This window comes from Thunnus albacares, chromosome 6, assembly GCF_914725855.1.
Source record: "Thunnus albacares chromosome 6, fThuAlb1.1, whole genome shotgun sequence".
Classification (NCBI taxonomy): domain Eukaryota; kingdom Metazoa; phylum Chordata; class Actinopteri; order Scombriformes; family Scombridae; genus Thunnus; species Thunnus albacares.
In genome coordinates this window covers 26,017,137-26,035,722 of record NC_058111.1, presented here as the reverse complement: position 1 = coordinate 26,035,722, position 18,586 = coordinate 26,017,137, and the positions used below count along the sequence as shown (strand labels likewise).

The 18,586-nt window shown below is 39.0% G+C and overlaps 1 protein-coding gene across 1 annotated transcript; it reads right to left on the bottom strand.

The window, feature by feature from the left end:
* Positions 1-2,128: 2,128 nt before the first annotated feature.
* Positions 2,129-13,238, bottom strand: gucy2f (guanylate cyclase 2F, retinal). Its single transcript, XM_044355392.1, has 19 exons — positions 12,668-13,238; positions 11,775-12,587; positions 9,915-10,216; positions 8,964-9,318; positions 8,753-8,837; positions 8,091-8,187; positions 7,713-7,838; positions 7,220-7,300; positions 6,789-6,965; positions 6,420-6,576; positions 6,104-6,253; positions 5,707-5,855; positions 5,184-5,347; positions 4,870-5,062; positions 4,299-4,473; positions 3,614-3,712; positions 3,368-3,462; positions 3,181-3,266; positions 2,129-2,327 (listed from the first exon to the last, which is right to left on the bottom strand). The coding sequence occupies exons 2-19, from the start codon at positions 12,514-12,516 to the stop codon at positions 2,243-2,245; spliced, it is 3,318 nt and encodes a 1,105-aa protein (XP_044211327.1). The 5' UTR covers positions 12,517-12,587; positions 12,668-13,238; the 3' UTR covers positions 2,129-2,242.
* Between the last annotated feature and the right edge of the window lie 5,348 nt (positions 13,239-18,586).

The window sequence follows — 18,586 nt, the reverse complement described above, 5'->3', positions numbered from 1 at the left end:
AAAAGCTACTATTGCAACTCATAGCAGGTTGGCAAAATAATAAAAAAAAACATATTTTAAAGGTCCCTTTCATGCAGCTTTTTTTAGAATGATCAAAATTACATCAAACAAAAATGTCAAAGAACGCAACAGCAATGAAAATCTTATCTAACACTTCCCCCTACTAAATGATGTAACCCCACTGTAATGTGTGATGAGAGCCACAGCGCCGCCCTCTGGTGGCAAAAAGTTAAATGACTGACTCCATTGTAAGAAAAGACAAACTATAGGGATGTTACAAATGAATGGTTTAATTATTATTATTATTATTATATTTGTAATGTCATATTTATATACATGTGGTACTTTGCATTGAAGTCATAACATACAGGACAAATAACAACATATAAATTACACAATGTACATATTTCTGACTGATTTTGCTGTTGTTTTGCACACCAAGCACTGAATTAAGCTGCTCCTATAGTTAACATGAATATGATGGGATATATTATTATATAGATTATTTCCAAAAATACTGTAGGAAAATAAAAACTATTGAACAAGTTCATGAAATGTTCTTAAATGTCAATAAGTGACTTTATAAGTGGTGTTAAATCAAAAACAGAAATGAACTTCTATCAGATATCATTTTTCAATTTTTTCAATTTGTTTTCATATTATGTTTGGTTTGTGCTCCCATGTATTCCCCTGTTTATGCATTGTTAATGGACTGCTGTGGACTTTCAATCTTTGTTTCAACACTAGATGGTGCTTTACGGTGGGTGCACAGCTTTCAGACACCATGTTTTTGTGAGGGAAAATGCACCTGAACATCTGGGGAAAGAAAACTGTCTTTAAATATTTGTAACAGACCTTTTATGTAGTTTTATGTTCAGCATCAAGTTTGGTGGGAATCAGCTGTAACACTGCCAGATGTGATTAACATTGTACACACAGTTTGCTCTCCCATGCTTAGAAATAAACTGTAATGCTGTGTGCAAAAGCTAATTTGCAATTTCTCATCAAGAAATTTTGGCTGGTTGTTATAAATGAAATTACTGTGTGAGCAGGCACGCGCAGATTGTGTTCTTTTGTGATTATATTAAACAAAGGCTGACAGCTTAAGATGACACAAAAAACAAGATTTTAAGTTTTTATATTGCTGAAATGTTGAAAGAAATTGCCATTTCAAATAATTTTCCCAATGAGCTGTACTTCACATAATTTAAAGTTTTGTATTACAGGTCTATTACTGATAGTAAACAAATACAGCAGGAGTATCATATCATTCACAGATGTAGCACAACCAACCAATTGCATTCAGTTTAACGAGAGTTATAGGTGTGTTACAATAGCATCAGTGGAATAAATCACTGACCACTTTAACATTTGTGATTTTTAGGGAATTTTAAGGTCCTTTGTCTCACTAAAGAACCTTAAAATTCAATTGACTATAAAAGAAAAGAAAAAAAGACACACTTTTCATTACTTTAGTTGCATTGCCATTACTTTCCTGACAGCTTAAATTAAACATTAATATTAAAATGATTTGTAGGACTTGACTGACTTTTCCTTGTCATTCTGCTCTAATCTTCAGCTCTCCTTTCCACATACAGTAGAAATAAAAGTGGGAAATTTATCTTTTTCTCTTCTGATAATTATATACAAATAGCAGCTTTTGCCTCCAACTTTGGGTGGCTAATATACAATATTCAGCCATAGCTAAGTAACAGCCTCGGCCCCACAACTCTATTATGAGCTTTCATGACAAACTAAAAAAAAAAAAAAAAAAAAAAAAAAACAGACAACACGTTAGTACCAGAAAAAAATAACATTTCATTTTGAAATAGGCGTTTGGGGCATATAATCTTCCGATGGGTGAACCTCTTGTTGCCCTGGAATAGGTGACCACTCAGTGGCCAGTGAGTGCAGAGAGGAGTGGATGGGTGCATCCTTCATTAAGGAGTGGTGCACCTTTCCTGTGCAACTGGCAGTAGGTACATAGGCAGGTAATGCGACAACTCTCATTACATTAGCACCGTCATGTTCTGCTGCGTCGGCTGCAGGCAGATTAGCCAGTCGATGGATAATCCTCTTAAAGAAGTCTGCATTAAGCCACAGTGAGAGGCTGGGTGGTGCTCTCTGTCCTCTGCCTGCCCCCTCCCAGCTCTATGTCTCTTTCTTTCTCTGGATCCTCCCCGATGCTCCTTCCTCTCCTCTGGTTTTGTTTCTTTCACATCTTTCCTCATTTTGCTCTCATTCAGATCTTTTGTTTGTCCACCTGCCTGTTGGCCTTGCGAAAAAGTGTCTTGATTTCCTCTGTCACCATTTCCTGCCAGTTGTCCCTGATAAAGACAGAAGTTGCAGTTAAGACCATTATTATACTTTACAGAGAATTTATACGCAGAGCTCTGGGATTAAAACACATGAAACAAGCGTACCACAAGCGTACCACAAAGCATACAAAAAAACCCCCCAAAAACAAATGTTGCCACAAATACAGTAAAACAAATAAGTGTTAATTATGAAAGAGTGCCAACACCGTACAATAAAAGTGAATTAACAAAACAAAGAGGGCTTTCCCCAATCTGCTTAAGAAGATGTAGAAGTTGATAAGATCAAGAGATTAATGAGACTAGTAGATCACAAAGCAATCAATAAGATTTAGAAATCAATGAGAGGAAACTGTGTGTGTGTGTATGTGCAGGCTCAGATGTTGCATTTGAACTGAAAGCCATAAAAACCACTGCTCACATCAAACTGACAAGCCAGAGTAACATTTCCACAACACAACACCAGCTGACATGCAGGTCTCTACCTCCTTCACTTTGGACTAATAGGGCCTTTTTCTCAGCTTTCTTTCTCTTGTATGCAGCTATATCCTCAGGGTTCAGCCCATGATTGTCTTCCCTGAAGTAATATGTGGATAGTGGCAGTTTGCATGTCAAATATTGATGCAGCTATAAAAAATCTCTCATCATCAAACATCTCTCAATGCATAGCTGTCAACTCAAGTATAAAAACAAGCAAGATTTTCCAACCAAAGAAAGATTTCTGGGAAACAGGGTATAGCAATGTCCTTTATGCTTTTAGTTTTACATCAGATGGGAGGTGTCCCTCATACATCATCATTTTTGTTCATCAATACTACATGTCAAAGAGCTAGTAAAAGGGATGATGGTAGAGTTTGAATCTTACCCTGGTTTGATCTCTGGTGGTTTTGGCAAAGGCTTTGTAAAGTTAGTTTTCCCCACAAGCCAGTATGTCTCTTCAATACCTTTACCCTGTAAAAAAAAAGGTGCATTTTTATGTGTATAAGTAGAATCTGGAAATGTCCCATTTACAAGTCGCACTGAAGTTAAATGATCATAGACTGAAATGTTACCTTCAGCTCTGTCTTGCCCCTGACATCTATTTTATAACCTTCATTGAGAGAATGGAGGATCTTCACAGTGCTCATATTCACATGGATTCTATAAGCTGAGGGGAGAAGAGAAGAGAAGAGAAGAGAAGAGAAGAGAAGAGAAGAGAAGAGAAGAGAAGAGAAGATGGAATCAAACAACATTAGACCAAAGCAATATATGAAACAATGCAACAAAACATAGTAGGAGATGTGTACAGGATTACTCACGCAGCCCAGTGGATTCCATACGAGAGGCAGTGTTGACGGTGTCTCCAAAAAGGCAGTACCGAGGCATAGTCAGACCTACCACCCCAGCAACACAGGGCCCTGCAAATACACATTGACAAAAGATGAAGAATTCTGTAAGAAAAGATGTTTTATAAACTCCATCAATCAACATATATACTGAGAAATGCTCATTTTTCTTTTTCTGTTTTGATCTGACCGTCTATGGGGACTGGATCTGACACAGACTGTTACTGTGTTGACAGCCATCAATGTAAAGCCTATGTTGATTCCTGTTGCACCAGGGAATATTTTAAGGAATACTAATGTACACTCTGCTTATTAATGTCAGTATTTTTTTCAGACACATTTTTTCCCACCATGCCTCAGCACACTAAAAGGTAGGAGTGACCACCTGCTGCTGATAGCTAGTGCAGCCTAACAACACTGTCTTACTACTCAACACTCAAGCCTTATTTTGACTGCAAAAGTGACAGATGAGAGGAAATGTTACCTATGAGGTGGACTGAAGACAACATAAGCAGTTTATATCTCAAAATGAGTCACCAGCCACTATGAGTAAGGACAATAATTTCTTCATAATCTGCAAAGGATCACCTGCTCAAATGGAGCAGAGGGTAGTATTGTAAAACAGGGTGATGAGGACTCTGGCTTTGTTCAGGCTTACCTGAGTGGATTCCTATGCGTATCCTAACGGGCACGTCTGGCATGTGCCGCATATGGAAGGTCCCCACTGAGCTGAGGATGTTCAGAGACATGTTGGCGATCTCAGCAGCGTGCTTGTTGCCGTTTCTCTTCGGCAGACCTGATGCTACCATGTAAGCATCACCAATGGTCTCCACCTGGATAACGTCAACATATGTATTTTACTGGGGGCACACAGTCTGTCTGTGTGCACAGTATGTGCAGACACATGCTGCTCAGTCAAGTTCTTATTGTGATTTACCAATTTACTAAGAAAACTTGCTATCATCTCAGAGTGGCAGGTTGATACAACAGATTTAATAAAGTTATGTGAATGTGACTTAAATCTGCAATAATTACAACATTTTGATCTCCCAATGAAACAATATTCTTGCAAATAAACCCTACGATCTTAAATTCCTAAAATTCCTAAAATATACATATCTGTGAATATCGCTAAGTTGCAGGAGAAATGCTTTCATGGGTCATAAACTCATTTTTGACCACAGAAGCAGAAAAAGCATGTACTGTATGTATTGATCGCGCTCTCTGACCTTGTAGACGTCATGGTTACTGAGCACGGCGTCAAACAGAGTGTAGAGGTCATTGAGAAGATCGACCACCTCGATGGGATCACTGAGGGAGGAGATGGTGGTGAAACCCACGATGTCACTGAAGTAGATGGTCACCTGGTCAAAGTACTCTGGCTCCACTGTGGCACCAGTCTTCAGAGCCTCAGCCACAGAGCTGATGGGCAGAAGTAAAAAGTTTATAAAGGTTACATTAAGATTTGTGAATTCAAGCTTTAAATTATTGTTAAAATGTTTGGATTTTGCTCGTTTTGGGGGTTGTGTGCGTGCTAACTCACGGTGGGAGCATCTCTGACAGCAGTTTCTCTGTTCTCTGTTTTTCCACCTCCAGCTCCTCTGTTCTCTCTCTGATGAGGTCCTCCAGGTTGGAGCTGTACTGCTCCAGCATCCTCAACATGGAGTCGATGATGTTGGTCTTCTTACCCTTGTTGATTATCTTGAACTAATTGTAAAAATATATAGAATCATGTTAAACATCATTTTTTAAAATTTCTTTAGGGAAAAGCTTTAATTTTGCAGAACAAATGGTGCTGGCATCAGTTTGTTTTTGGTATTTAGTGAAGTGCAGCACCTATAAAAGTCCCTGAGGCTACAACCTAACATACACTCAATATACAGTACATTTTAACAAGACTTTGGTGCACTACATAAATATCGAGTGAAAAAAGGTAAAAGAAGTTGACAAAAAAATGTTTTCTTATTTTTTAATTTATGCTTCAAATGTGTTTATATGAGTACTGTAATGATAGCTGCTGTTAGGTTCAAATCAATTAGGCCACAATGGTGTCTCCAAAAATGTACCCTGTCAAAGATCTCATCGAAGTCTGGTCTTCGGTCAGGCTGTTCGCTCCAGCATTGCTTCATCAGCTGGATACATTCCAGAGGAGCCTGGTCCGGGGCCACGTTGGGGCGGCACATTGGAGGAGGCTTCTTCACCTTCCGGATGATCTCTGGTGAGGAGATGGAGGAGATGGGACAAGTAAATCCAACGAGGATGTGTATCAGCATTCTAGTTTTGACACTAGTCAAACTGCTGCACTAGTATGAACTCTGCTGCATTGCAGAAATGGAAAAACACAATAGCCAAACATAAACAGAACACAAATGTTATAAATATTGGTAATATGTTCCTCGAATCTACATGTCTGTTGTCTCAAACTAAAAAAAAATCTCTGATATGTCTGTGACGGATGCACACCCTCAGGTGGTAGACCCAGCATGCAGTACGGTGGCCCTCTGACCACCACCTCCTGGAGGATGATAGAAAAGCTGTACACATCTCCCTTGTAGGTCCCTTTACGAGAGTTTGCAAGGTCCCTCAGGAACTCTGGAGCTGTCCAAAATAGATCTGAGAAGAGCAAAGGAAAGATTTTGAACTAGGGTGGGATATGATATCAGTCATTACCAACTATAATATGGCTTTGTGTAGCTTCTTTCTACAAAAATGTACTGTACATACAGTATAGTATATAATGAATAGCATTGAAATTCCTTTTTTCCAGAGTGGACGTTACCTTCAGGTGGAGGTTCCTCTATAGGAGCTTTCTGAGACTCCAGCAGCTCATTAAAGCCATAGTCTGTAATCTTGAGGACAAAACGCCCGTCTACCACACAGTTACAAGATTTTAGTCGGCCGTGGGGGAAATCCCTGTGGTGAAGGTATTTCATACCCTGAAAGCACATTATATCATTAGTTTTATTTTGTGTAAAGGAAATATTATACCACAGACACTAGTGTGTGAGCCTACAAGAATAGTGGTTAGCGCCAGTGTAATATTCACCTGTGTAGAACCAGCAGAGTCATTAAAAAACTGCCATGACGACATGCAGAACAAGCAGCAAAAGATTCAGGATTTCATCACCTACAGTGTATTGGTGTTTACCTTGATGAGGTCAAGCACAAGTGAGGACTTGAACATCCAGTCTAGTTTAACATCCTCGTTCCTCAGCAGGTCCTGCAGACTGCCCCGCGAGCAGTGCTCTGTCACCACTGCATACATGTAGCAGTCCGAAAAGAAGCCCAGGAATGGATTCACGTTCTCGTTTCTCAGGTCCTTCATCTGAGAAAGCCGATAAACAAGTTAATGTTTATGGATGGAGGATAATATTACAATAATACCTTGTTAATGAACAGTTTTCCTTATGACTAGAATTACACAGAACCATGTTTGGCTTATTGTCCACACAGGAGAACATACTGTATGCATTTTATGTATGACATTTGCAGAGCTTTTACAAACCATCTAATTAGAGTGCAAATACAGTTGTTGTGTGCCAGTGTATTTTTTTCACAGGTCAAGACATGTTGCTCTACCTTGGTGAAAATCTTCGTGGTGCTCTGCTTCACCTCCTTGAAATGCCCCTCCTCAAATTTCTTCAGCCACACCCAGTCACCCTGGAAAAGTGTTGGGGTTCATTATTTCACCATTTCCGGGCAAATAACATATGGGAATAAAAACATTTTAAAATACCTAATTTTACTATTTCCCGTTCATCTTCCTTCCCCAAAATGATATGTGAGTATCTGTTTGTAGATACTGTTGTGATCCTTGATTACAAATCTAGATCTAACAGAAAATATGTGCTTATTTGTAGTTTGTAAAAATAATTTTATTAAAAAAAATACTGTATGTAAAACACACACACACACACACACACACACACACACACACACACAAACCTGAACCAAGAAGCAGGCAATCTTGCTTGATTGTTATGATGAATTTTACAATCAGAAACCTTAATAACCTCACACAGACACTCTGACCTAATGAAATAAGTGCAGTGACTCTTTCAGCTTGACCCACCTCGTACACAGCAACATTGGTGGTCTCATGAGTTGCTGTCTGCATGCTGTTCACAGATTGAGAGCGTTCTGCAGACTTCTCTTCCACAAAGCTTTTAGACTCGCTCAGATCCTCTAAAGTGATTTTCTGTGTGAAATCAGACACCAGAAGAAGTCTTAAAATCTATATTTATACCTGCAGACTAAAAGTGTTGAATATGTGAGTCCAAAACAATTTAAGCTTTCATTTCCATCAAATAAATATACATTTACACCCATGAACCCATATATGTATAACATTGGAGTAAGGTAGATATGATTGCATACTTTATGCTCTGAAATGAATGGATAAAAAATGGACAGTGTAGGTCATGTGCAAAGGTTTGATATTGTTCTTTACCTTCTTGCTAAGCTGAGGGTTGATGAAAGTGAGATCCTCTAAGGTAAGCAGGATCCGATTTGGACCCCTGACAAGCTGGATTTGTTGGAGTCTCCTCCTGCCAGTGAGATTCAGAAAGGATAAGGAACTCTATTCATCCAATGGCAGTGGGTTTCCTAAAATTATCTCAGAGATTATCTTTGGAGCAAAGAAAGATTACAAACACAGAAAAGCTTATCCCTGTATGAGAAACTAATTTCAACTTATTTAAATCCTCTTTTGCCTCCACAAACCATTTACTGTTATTAACCAGTGGCAAAAACTCAAACACCTACATGAGTTTTTATCATTTTACTTTATTATTTATTTACTTTATTACTTATATAACTGAAAACTTAAGTTGTTGATCAGTGGAACGAGGCTGTTTATAACCATTGTCCAGCATCTCTTCCCTGTTTACTTTAGAGATTATCTCTATTCTGCCTCATGCTTTTGAGGCTTATTCTCTCAAATTTTCTCTCCCTTCCTCTCAAGCAAATCTATTATACAACAAAGTGATGAATGAATGCATTGTACCTTGCACAAAATGCTTTAACTCAACATTGTTGAGAAAGATGGAGAATGAATGTAAGCAACACAAGCACAGAGCTGCTTGAATCTATTTGTATTTACAGGCTGTGTACCTGATGTAAAGACTTATGCCAAGCCCTCCTACAGCCAGAGTGAAGATGACAGCAAACACCACTATGATGTAGGTGACCTCCACACCTGGGGATGACAACAGGTAACTTGATGGTGTTGGAAATGAGGGTGAAGACACATCCAAACAAACCTATGAGCATCCATACTCACACTCAAATGAATGTATACACATGCCTGATCAAAGTCTCTTACCCCCTGTGCAGACATTAGTCGTATCGAACCAGCAGCTGGAATCGGACGGCGGAGGGGATCCTCCTGGGAAACTGATGGACCTCCCAGCAAAGCGAAGCACTCCGGACGTAAGATCCACTAGATAGGTCTGGTACAGTTGGCTGCCCCTGTTGTCAGTGTCCAGGATGACGTAATTGGTTTTGACGTCACCACCAGTATCCACCATGATCTTCTGGTTGAAGCCATTGAAGGTTGTGTTCTTTGTGAAGTAGGCCAAGTTTGAGCCTGACAGCCGCATGCCTGCTCTCCTGGCATTGTTGATGGACTTGGCCAGCAGGTAGATGCTGTTATAGATGGTCCCAAATAGTGGGTTAACCTGCAAGTAACCAGCAGGGGTGGTTAGCAGGGACACAGGATAAGGCATGATATATTAACATATTATTTCAACCATTTTAAATCGCCCTTTCCAGAAATGTAGAGCAATAAATGAACTGTTTCAGAGTCATACTGATGTAAAAAGTTCACTGATAATGCAGTCAAAAATACTGAGTATATCATGTTTCTAGTATGATAAGCATGAGTTAAAATAAGATATATCTGTGATAATAATAATTCTGTGTAAACCATGATGAAAGGCAACAGGAAACCCCATCACCTTGTGCTAATTCCTGGGCATCTGTACTGATATTCATTACAAAATCCACAAAATAATGACCACATTTTGAACAATCAAAATTAGAATATCCTCTTTCTGTTTTCCAAGACTGTGTTTCCTCGATGATCTGAGGTGGAAAATATGCACTTGCTTTGTCAAACTCAGATTGATTTATATTAGTTTAGTTTAGACTACATTATTTATACATCCAGGACTGTGGATTTTGTCCCTCCTCTCTTACACTGTAGTTGGGCTTGACTTGAAAAAACCTGAACCTATCCTTTAATCCCCTGGTGTGACATCCAGACAGTTCCTACCTGCTCTGGCTGCACAGCTAACATCAGTTCCTCAGTCCTCTTTGCTGCAGTGTATGCCTCATTGAAGGACAGAGGCTCAGAGGCCACAGTGATAGTGAGCACAGCATCATAGGCTTCCCTCAGCCTGCTGTTGTTTTGCAGGGGGAAGTAGGAGACGTTGGTGTAGGGCATGCTGAAGTGTAGAGTGTCGTAGGGCACAAAAACATACTTCCCTGATGTCAGACCCATTTCTTGTGCCTTGAGAAGAAAAGTAGCTTGCTGCTCCCCTCCAACCAGGACAGAGTGCATGCACATGATGATAACTGAAACACACAAATAGAGATCACTTACTAAAATACTGGTAAGTAAGGGCTGCATGCGGAGTGACAACTCAAATTCACTCAGTATTAATGATTGGACAAGCATAAAATGCCATTAGGGGGACTGAGAAAAGTAATCTACACCTCCAGTGGAGTAAATGTAATGTACTTTATAATGCATTCAAACTTAAACTACTCAGAAAAGTCACTGAATTACTTTTGATAAAAGGGAACATGGTTAATCATGCTGCAAAAAGAACACAACAAAGCAGTTTGATTAGCTCAATTGGACAGATGCTTCCGAAGTTACAAGGAATTACTTCCCATCAGCTGTGGAAGAAATATTCAGATTCAGTGAAAAGTAACAGTTCAACAATTTAAAAATACTCTGTTACAAGAAATTGTCCCACACTCAAAATCCATAGTTAAGTAAAAGTATGTAAGTATTATCAGCAAATTGTACTTATCAAGTATCAAAAGTAAAAGTGCTTGTTGCTGGTCAATGTGGAGATAGTTTCAACAACATTATATAATTTAGGTAGATTAGTGTGGTGTTTCCCAACCAGGGGGTTGTGCCCCCTCCAAAGGGTCACAAGATAAATCTGAGGGCTCATGAGATGAATAATGAGATGGGAAAGAATAAAAAATGTACTCAATAATTTGTGTTCATAATGATTTGGATTTTTATCTTTATAACTATAAATATTGGATAATTGTACCTCTTTCGGCCTTGAACTTTTATCTATACGGGGACAAGAGGCCCAAACTAAAGCAACACTGCTTTTTTCAAGGAGTCAAAAGTGTTGGGAACCTTTGGTTTAATCTTTATCATTGTGTTTTATTTTATAAGCATGTCTTATGTTTTTTTTTGTTGTAAAATCATAATGTGAAAAGTAACAGTAACTATAGCTGTCAGATGGAAAATACAGCAGAGTAAAAAGTACAATATTTTCATATGAAATGTAGTGGAGCAGAATGTAGTGTAACATGGAAATACTCGAGTGAAGTATGCTTCAAAATTATACTTATGTACAGTTACTTTCCATCATGTGAGGAGACTTAATCTACTTTCTTAAAACTCCACTTTGTAATGGTTGAAGCTACTTTGATTAATGAGTAATTATCACTGTTGATCAAACATATAAACCAAATTGCTGTCCCTCCCTGTTCACCTTAACCACAAGGTGAAATCTGCAGTGTCAAAATGGCTTCCTGGTCAGATGGTTCGAGTATTAAGCCCTCTGTACTGTTGGCCTAGAGGATGTGTGCAGCTGCTGGGATGAGAAAATATTCTGTCGGAGCAAATCAGGACAGCTGATGGCTTCTTTTTTTTTTTTTTTGCAAGCCTGCAAGTTCTTCACCAGTGATGTCAGATCTGCTCATTGATTCAACCATGTTTCATATCACAGAAGTCATATGTCATTTACTTCTTAATATCCATTGTGTCTATCTTGCTCAAATGTGACGCTACGGTGATCTCCTCTAGTATCACAGTAACATATAATAATAATAATTATTACGATAATTATTATAATCTTATAGGACGTTTTACCAGACTCACCCCTTATCTGTCCTGCAGCCTGGATCCTCCTCAGCGTGCTCTCCACCTCTGTCTCATTCATACCCATATTTGTAACCAGGCCAACGGGAAGACCCTTATTCCTCAGAGCAGCAGCCACTCTCCCCGCGGTATCTATCCAGATATCCTCATTAGATGAGACCACTACAATGTTGGCCCACCTGAAGTGTTTCAACACGGTGAACAAAACCTCGGTGGGAAACGGTACTGTCCTGGCAAACGTCGGATATCCCGTGATACGGTCCAGCTCAAAGTTAACACAGCCATAAGAGAAAACTGCCTTATCCCAGTTTTTAGCCAGGAGTGAAGCTGCAGTACAGTATCCGGGGTTGGTGGGGCCCACGAACGCATCTGCCATCTTCTCGTAGTAAATAAACGCAGTGAGAGCTTTGGAGGTTTCGCAAGGCTCCTGCAGGATGATGAAGTCCATTTTCAGGCCCAGATCCAGATTGAGGTCTCCGTTTATCCTGTTTACAGCGAGCCTGGCGGCCGCAGCGGGCAGGGCCCTGTAATAAACAGGGTCGCAGTTCCAAGGCCCCAGGACCCCCACTTTGAATATCAAACAGCGGACACAACAAGGGAACGTCAACACTCCGAGGAGCACCCATAACAGAAAGTTATAAAAGGGCAGTGTCGTCAAAGTTGGTCTGCTCTTAATGATGGGCATACATGGATGGTTGGACTCCCATAGCGCCCCTCTGAAATTTGGAGGAATATTTTGCATTGTCCTTCCAGTGTATCCGAGGTAGTGAATCTTTATGTTCACTATTGAATTATCAATTAGACCAGTGACACCTGTAAAACATAAAAAAGTTTTGGAATATATACTTTTGAAATAGCAAAAAATGGCTGAATGAATAAATGAAACCATTTACCGTGTCTTCAATGCCATCAGGACAGCTTCAAGGTCCGATGAGACAGTCTTACAGGTGTCCTCTCGGTTCTGCCTTTCTGTCTCCACATACACACCTCACCTCACCATCCCCCAATTTTTTTAAATTTTTTTTTTTACCTATTCAACCCCGAGGATGCACGGAGTCGCAGCGGTGAAGACACTGCCAAGTCATTGTGTTTGGATTATGTGCTGAAAGTGACAGGTAGAGCTCGGGCGCTGCGTCTGTCGCGTTTGGAGACAACTTCAGCACCCTGGAGAGCTACTTACGTCCCGCAGCCAGCGCCTCTAAAGGCTCCCGTGCGTTTCCACAAACACTTCTGTACACAGGCAGCATATCTGGGTGAAAAAACACCTCTGGCCCCCGGGTTGCTTACACTCATGTGTATCTTTGATTTAAAAAAAAGAAACAAAAAAGTCACATATTCCAAAGGGAGTAAGAATGAAAATCCTGTCCAATGATGAGAAGTCTCCACCAAAAAAGAGACTTAATTCAATGAATGAAAATGGAAAAGTCTCTGATGTATTATCAATATGGGAGGCCAGTGTCAGCTACAGGCCCATTCAATCAAATCCCTCCAAAGTGACCTGGAGCCAAAACGTAGGTGTTACTCACTAATCCATTTTCAGTGAGGCACAATATAAGAGGATTGACAACAGGCCTTAGTGCACTCTAAAAGCTTTGTTATCATGTAAGATGCAGAGGCAACAAGGCCTTTTCCCACCATTCAACACAAATCATTTTTTTCTTTTTTGAGTTTTAGACATGGTAGATGGTTAATTCAATTTAATATCATAAAATATGTTAAATATATACAAATACTAACAATATATATATATATATATATATATATATATATATATATATATATATATATATATATATATATATATGACATGATATATGACATATGACACACACACACACACACACACACACACATATATAAATATGGAACTGGTCTCACAGACTATAGACCACCACATGTGCACAGATGTTAAGGATACAAACATTTACTGATCATCTTTCTCACCTCAGCTGTACTGCATGAAGACACTTGAACCGTGCTTTAATTGGGCTAATATGCCAGCAGTACAACAGGTCCCACAGATTAAATGAATTTGAACCCTGGTGGAGAGGGAGTAATTAAAGATAACGAAGGGCTCTCCCTGTGGGTCCCCTGAGTTTGACTTCATTTTGCTTGCGTCAGTCTTTTCAGCTCTTTTTTGAAAAGACTCCAACAGTGAGCAGCCTGGCAAATGAATCCAGGAACAGCTGGTTGCCACAACACCAACCATGGAAGGCAGTTTTAAAGGCAATACACTGGCTGGATGTAAAACTGAAAAGAAACTGTTAGATTATGCAGTGGTTGCTTGGTGATTAAACCATGCCTCAAATCATTATAAAGCAAACCAGCCAGAAAAAAGAAATGAAAATGTATCATTTATTATAGGGAAACACTGATTTAGGCAATGAAGCTTTTCATGTAATTTAAAAGATCATCCACATATAGTATCATCTTTATGCTGCCTCAGATTAATTCTGATCATCCCATACAGAATATCAGTGAGTTTATGTGCCTCCACTACATTCCCGATGTCATGGTTTGATGCCTTTATATCCTGGAAAAAGCTATAAATTTAAACTTCTACCAGTTAGGCAACATGCTAAAGCTAGTAAAATGTGTGTGTGTAAATTGTGTGTGTGTATGTGTGTGTGAGACAGAGAGAGAGAAAGAGCAAGAGAGTAAGAGCCCCATCCACCCCTTCTTCTGTTTGTCTGTCTGTCTCTTTTTTTAAGAGTGTGTGTCCCGCGTGTGTGTGTGTGTGTGTGTGTGTGTGTGTGTGTGTGTGTGTGTGCGTGCGCGTATGTGTGTTTGGATGACAAACAGTCCCTTTAAACTCAAATCAGACAAAAACTTTGCAAAACACTATGAAACATTTAAAGAAACAGTATATAATCTGTACAGTTCATAGTTACATATCACTATGCATACATGCACATGGAACTGCAGTGATTACACCTTTGTTGACCCATATCCCACATAAGCTGATGAGCCTCTTAAATGTAACACCTTGACACCGCTGTCCTGCAATCCAGGAATAGAGGACAGAAATGACGACTCAGCGTAATGTCCGCCCAATGAGTGAACACAATGAATCGGATGCTGCTCCTGAGACAAGCTCTGGGTAGTGTTTTTCACACATTAGTTTCTACGAGCAACATGAAATGATAATTCATGATAAAATATTTCAAAAAGTAGATGAAAAAGCTAGATAAATAAAACCAATCAACCAATGATGTATCCAACTAGTAAAGACACATCTCTCTCATTACACAGTGTGCTGCAATGAGGAAAATGCTGTGTGGATAAAAAAAAAAAAAAAAAAAGGAAATCAATGATTAAACATGTCCTTGGACTGATGAAATAGGATAAATGAGGAGATGGAAAAATACACCAGTTAAAGGTGAATGGAGACACAAGGGAATAAAATCACTTAACGGTAATATTTTAAAGTCCCTTATATTTTACATATAAATATTAAGGTGAAGTGTGCATGCAAGTCAATTTCACAGGCCAATGGACATGCCTGAAATAATTGTTATTTATGCTATAACAATAACTGAGAAGGTTTAACCGGTTATCATGAGGTGGGCAATATAGGATCCTTTAAATTCACAATGTAAGATAAAATAGATTTTATTCAACAAGTTAAAGGACCATTGAATTTTAATTAGGGAGAGTACGCTTACTGGTATATCAAAGCAATATTTGAGGAAGTCTGTGAGTCAAAATTCAGTTGAGTCAGCCACTTAATGACATTAGTCACTACATAATAGTCTTACAGAAACACATTTATTGTTCTTGCACAATTATGGCATAGGTCATGAATGAATGCATGAATTAATGTTACCAGCATCTTTAATTTTCTTTTTTATCTCAATTAGAGGTTATTAAGGTTAAGATGATATGGTTGAGCCTCAACAGTGAATTTATTAGAGGATGTCTTCAGCTCTGGCGCCATCTTGTGGAAAAGCCCTGCAGTGGCGCATTGTCTATTATGCTTGCAACTGGATTAAAGTCAAAGTATTAAAACTACACCCAGTATGAATATTACTATATTACTATTACTAATAATGACAGGAAATTTCTTTGGAAATACTGAAAAACTGTATTCTTACAATGAAAACTTTGTTGGCTACTACTACTTACCCTTCTCAAACACACACACACACACAGACACACACAAACACACACACACACACACACACACACACACACACACACACACGGATACCCTTCATAGGCCCTTTTGTCCATGATTATCTATAATTTTAATAGAGCTTTTTTCAACACATGATGAGTTTGACTGTGAAAATGATTTTAAAAAAAAGAATGAAGTTATGCAAAAGTCTGAATGAGGGTTGTATTTAATAGGCTAATGTGAATGATACCTGACTACTTTAGTCATATTTGAGCTATAAGATATACATCATCATGCACCATGTTTGTCTTTCGCAGGTTCAGATGTTTTTTGTTCCTTTTACAGACTGATAGTGTACTCTGCATTCTGTCTGCCGGAGCTCCTATCTTATCTTAACAGCCTTGAAGAATCCCAGACATTACAAGAACAACAAGGACTGTATGTGTGTGTGTGTATGCGTGAGACAGAGAGAGAGAGAGAGAGAGTACCAGGTCTTCCTCATATTTACACAGTCACATGTGGGGACTTTCCTCCTTTTTGGGGACAAAAAGCAAGTCCCATTAACTTAAATCTGATTTTAGGGTGAAGTTAGGTTAAGGTTAGGTTAAGGTTAGTGTTTGGATAAGTCTCCAGGAAATGAATGTAATGTCCTCTGAAGTGATGGAAACATGAGTTTGTGTGTGTGTGTATGTGCATGTGTGTATGTGTGTATATGTGTGTGTGTGTGTGTGTGTGTGTTTGACCACAAGTAGCCACATGTAGCAACCACGCATGTATGACATTTCTAAATAAGTTCCCCTCTCCATCATAACCTACTGTATGATGTACTTATTTCTGTCTTATTTTTTTGAGATAACACAATATTATGCAACATCTTGCATGTACCCCTGAGAGTGCAATTGTGTGCATTATGTAGTACTGTATGGGCGTGTGCTGTGATGCTGTCATGTTCTCTTGAGGAAAACAATAGTTGAGGGTGCAGCTGAAGTGTGGAGGCCCCTCAGTATTGTGTGAGCAGCAACAGATGTTCGCCATCAGTTTTCACACTCGACCTCTCTGTTTCTGACCCGCCTTTCAGGGAACTTGTTGCAATATTTCATTTAACAGACACAGATTTGATATAGTCAGTGATATCATGTGCAGCAGTTATTTAAATTGTTACACTGCAAGATCTGTCTCTGCAAAAGTTGAAGCTGCATGGGGTGCTTTAGTAATTTTGACACACAGGAAAAGTCTGGGTTTCCGTTCACATTAGTTTTAATCAGCTTCATCAAAATGTGAACCACAGGCCAAGTGAAACAAACCGCCGCCTTGTTGCGCAACACCGTCTTTCAGGTTTGCTTCTCATGTGGGTCTGTTAGCAGCGACACCACTAGAGTGCGCAATGACAAGTAGTATCAACTCTGCCAGACAGCGTACCGAGCCCGGAAGTTACACATGTGACTCCTCCAAAATAACAGCGTAACATTTGTGATCGGAGCAAGTCGAGATTCAGAGGTCTCTTATTTATTACAGTTTTCTCGATCTCTTACACAATACAACTGGGCCTTTTAACTAAACACCCCAAACCATGACGCCATCTACCAAAAGACAGACCCATTTCCCAAAACTATAAACACTATTCCCCTGTTTACACTCATGTGCTCGTTTAGAAAGCACTGTCATTTAATATCATTAACTCAAGTCATCACAGCTGGAACCCAATTAACACACAATTCCCCCGGTGGAAACACTAAGAGTCAAAATTGTTCACACACCAATCAGAACCTCAGGATAGATAGATAACAGGGTCATAGGTCAGTTCACTTGTTTTGGAACAATGGATCCACAAAGACCTGAGGCAGAAAACATGTGATTTCTTTCTTCATGTACAAACTTACACAAACTTTTTTTTTCATTGGTTTATATTGATAAATACGTGGAAATTAATTTACTGTTTTCTACGTTCTTTATCAGTTGCATATTTTTACAGCACATTTATTTTTTCACCCAGTTTCAGTTTATTTTACTATAGTACATTAAGGAATTAAAAATTTTGAAAATGTATACATGTGGTGTGTGTTTATATTGTGTTCATCATGTAAAGAGGTTGTTCTGGGGGAAAACCGTAAGTGCCATTATTCAATGCATCAGGTTTTTATGGTAGAGCTTTGAAGGCATCTCACTAGTGTGTAATGGCTGTTTTGTCGTCATTTTATGGCTTTTCTGTGATGTCTGAAGGCAATGGTTTTGATGTGGAAGGTGGAAGTTTGTGAAGATGAGTGTAGGCCTGCAGTTGTGTTTAGAGCAGTGGTTCTCAAAATTGTTCACATCAAGGACCCCTAAACTGACAAATTCGACCACAAACCCCCATTTGATAAGATTTTGTCCCATGGTCCCCCATTTGATTTTTGCTTTTAGATATTATATTACGGAATGTGTATGAAACCCATGACCAAAATAGTAATTCATTCTGTCATTGTGTTATTTATTGATGGAATTATAGTGAAAATAAATTATTCTCCTTTTTGCTGGGGACCCCTGAAACCTCCTCAAGACCCCACTTTGAGAACCATTGCTTTAAAGTTTTGGGAAATGGAGCAAAATTTCCAGAAATGTATCTTAGCAACCAAAAAAAAAACATTATTATTCACTCAGTTATTTCCACACTCTGACATGACACTATCACCATGGCAACAGTTACCAACGTAATTAA

Coding starts and splice junctions, on each gene's coding strand:
- gucy2f (XM_044355392.1), bottom strand. CDS start 12,516: ATGCAAAATATTCCTCCAAATTTCAGAGGGGCGCTATGGGAGTCCAAC. Junction 8,838..8,963: donor GACTAATGTCTGCACAGGGG/GTAAGAGACTTT, acceptor TGTCATCCCCAG/GTGTGGAGGTCACCTACATC. Junction 5,856..6,103: donor GCTGGGTCTACCACCTGAGG/GTGTGCATCCGT, acceptor TCTCCTCACCAG/AGATCATCCGGAAGGTGAAG.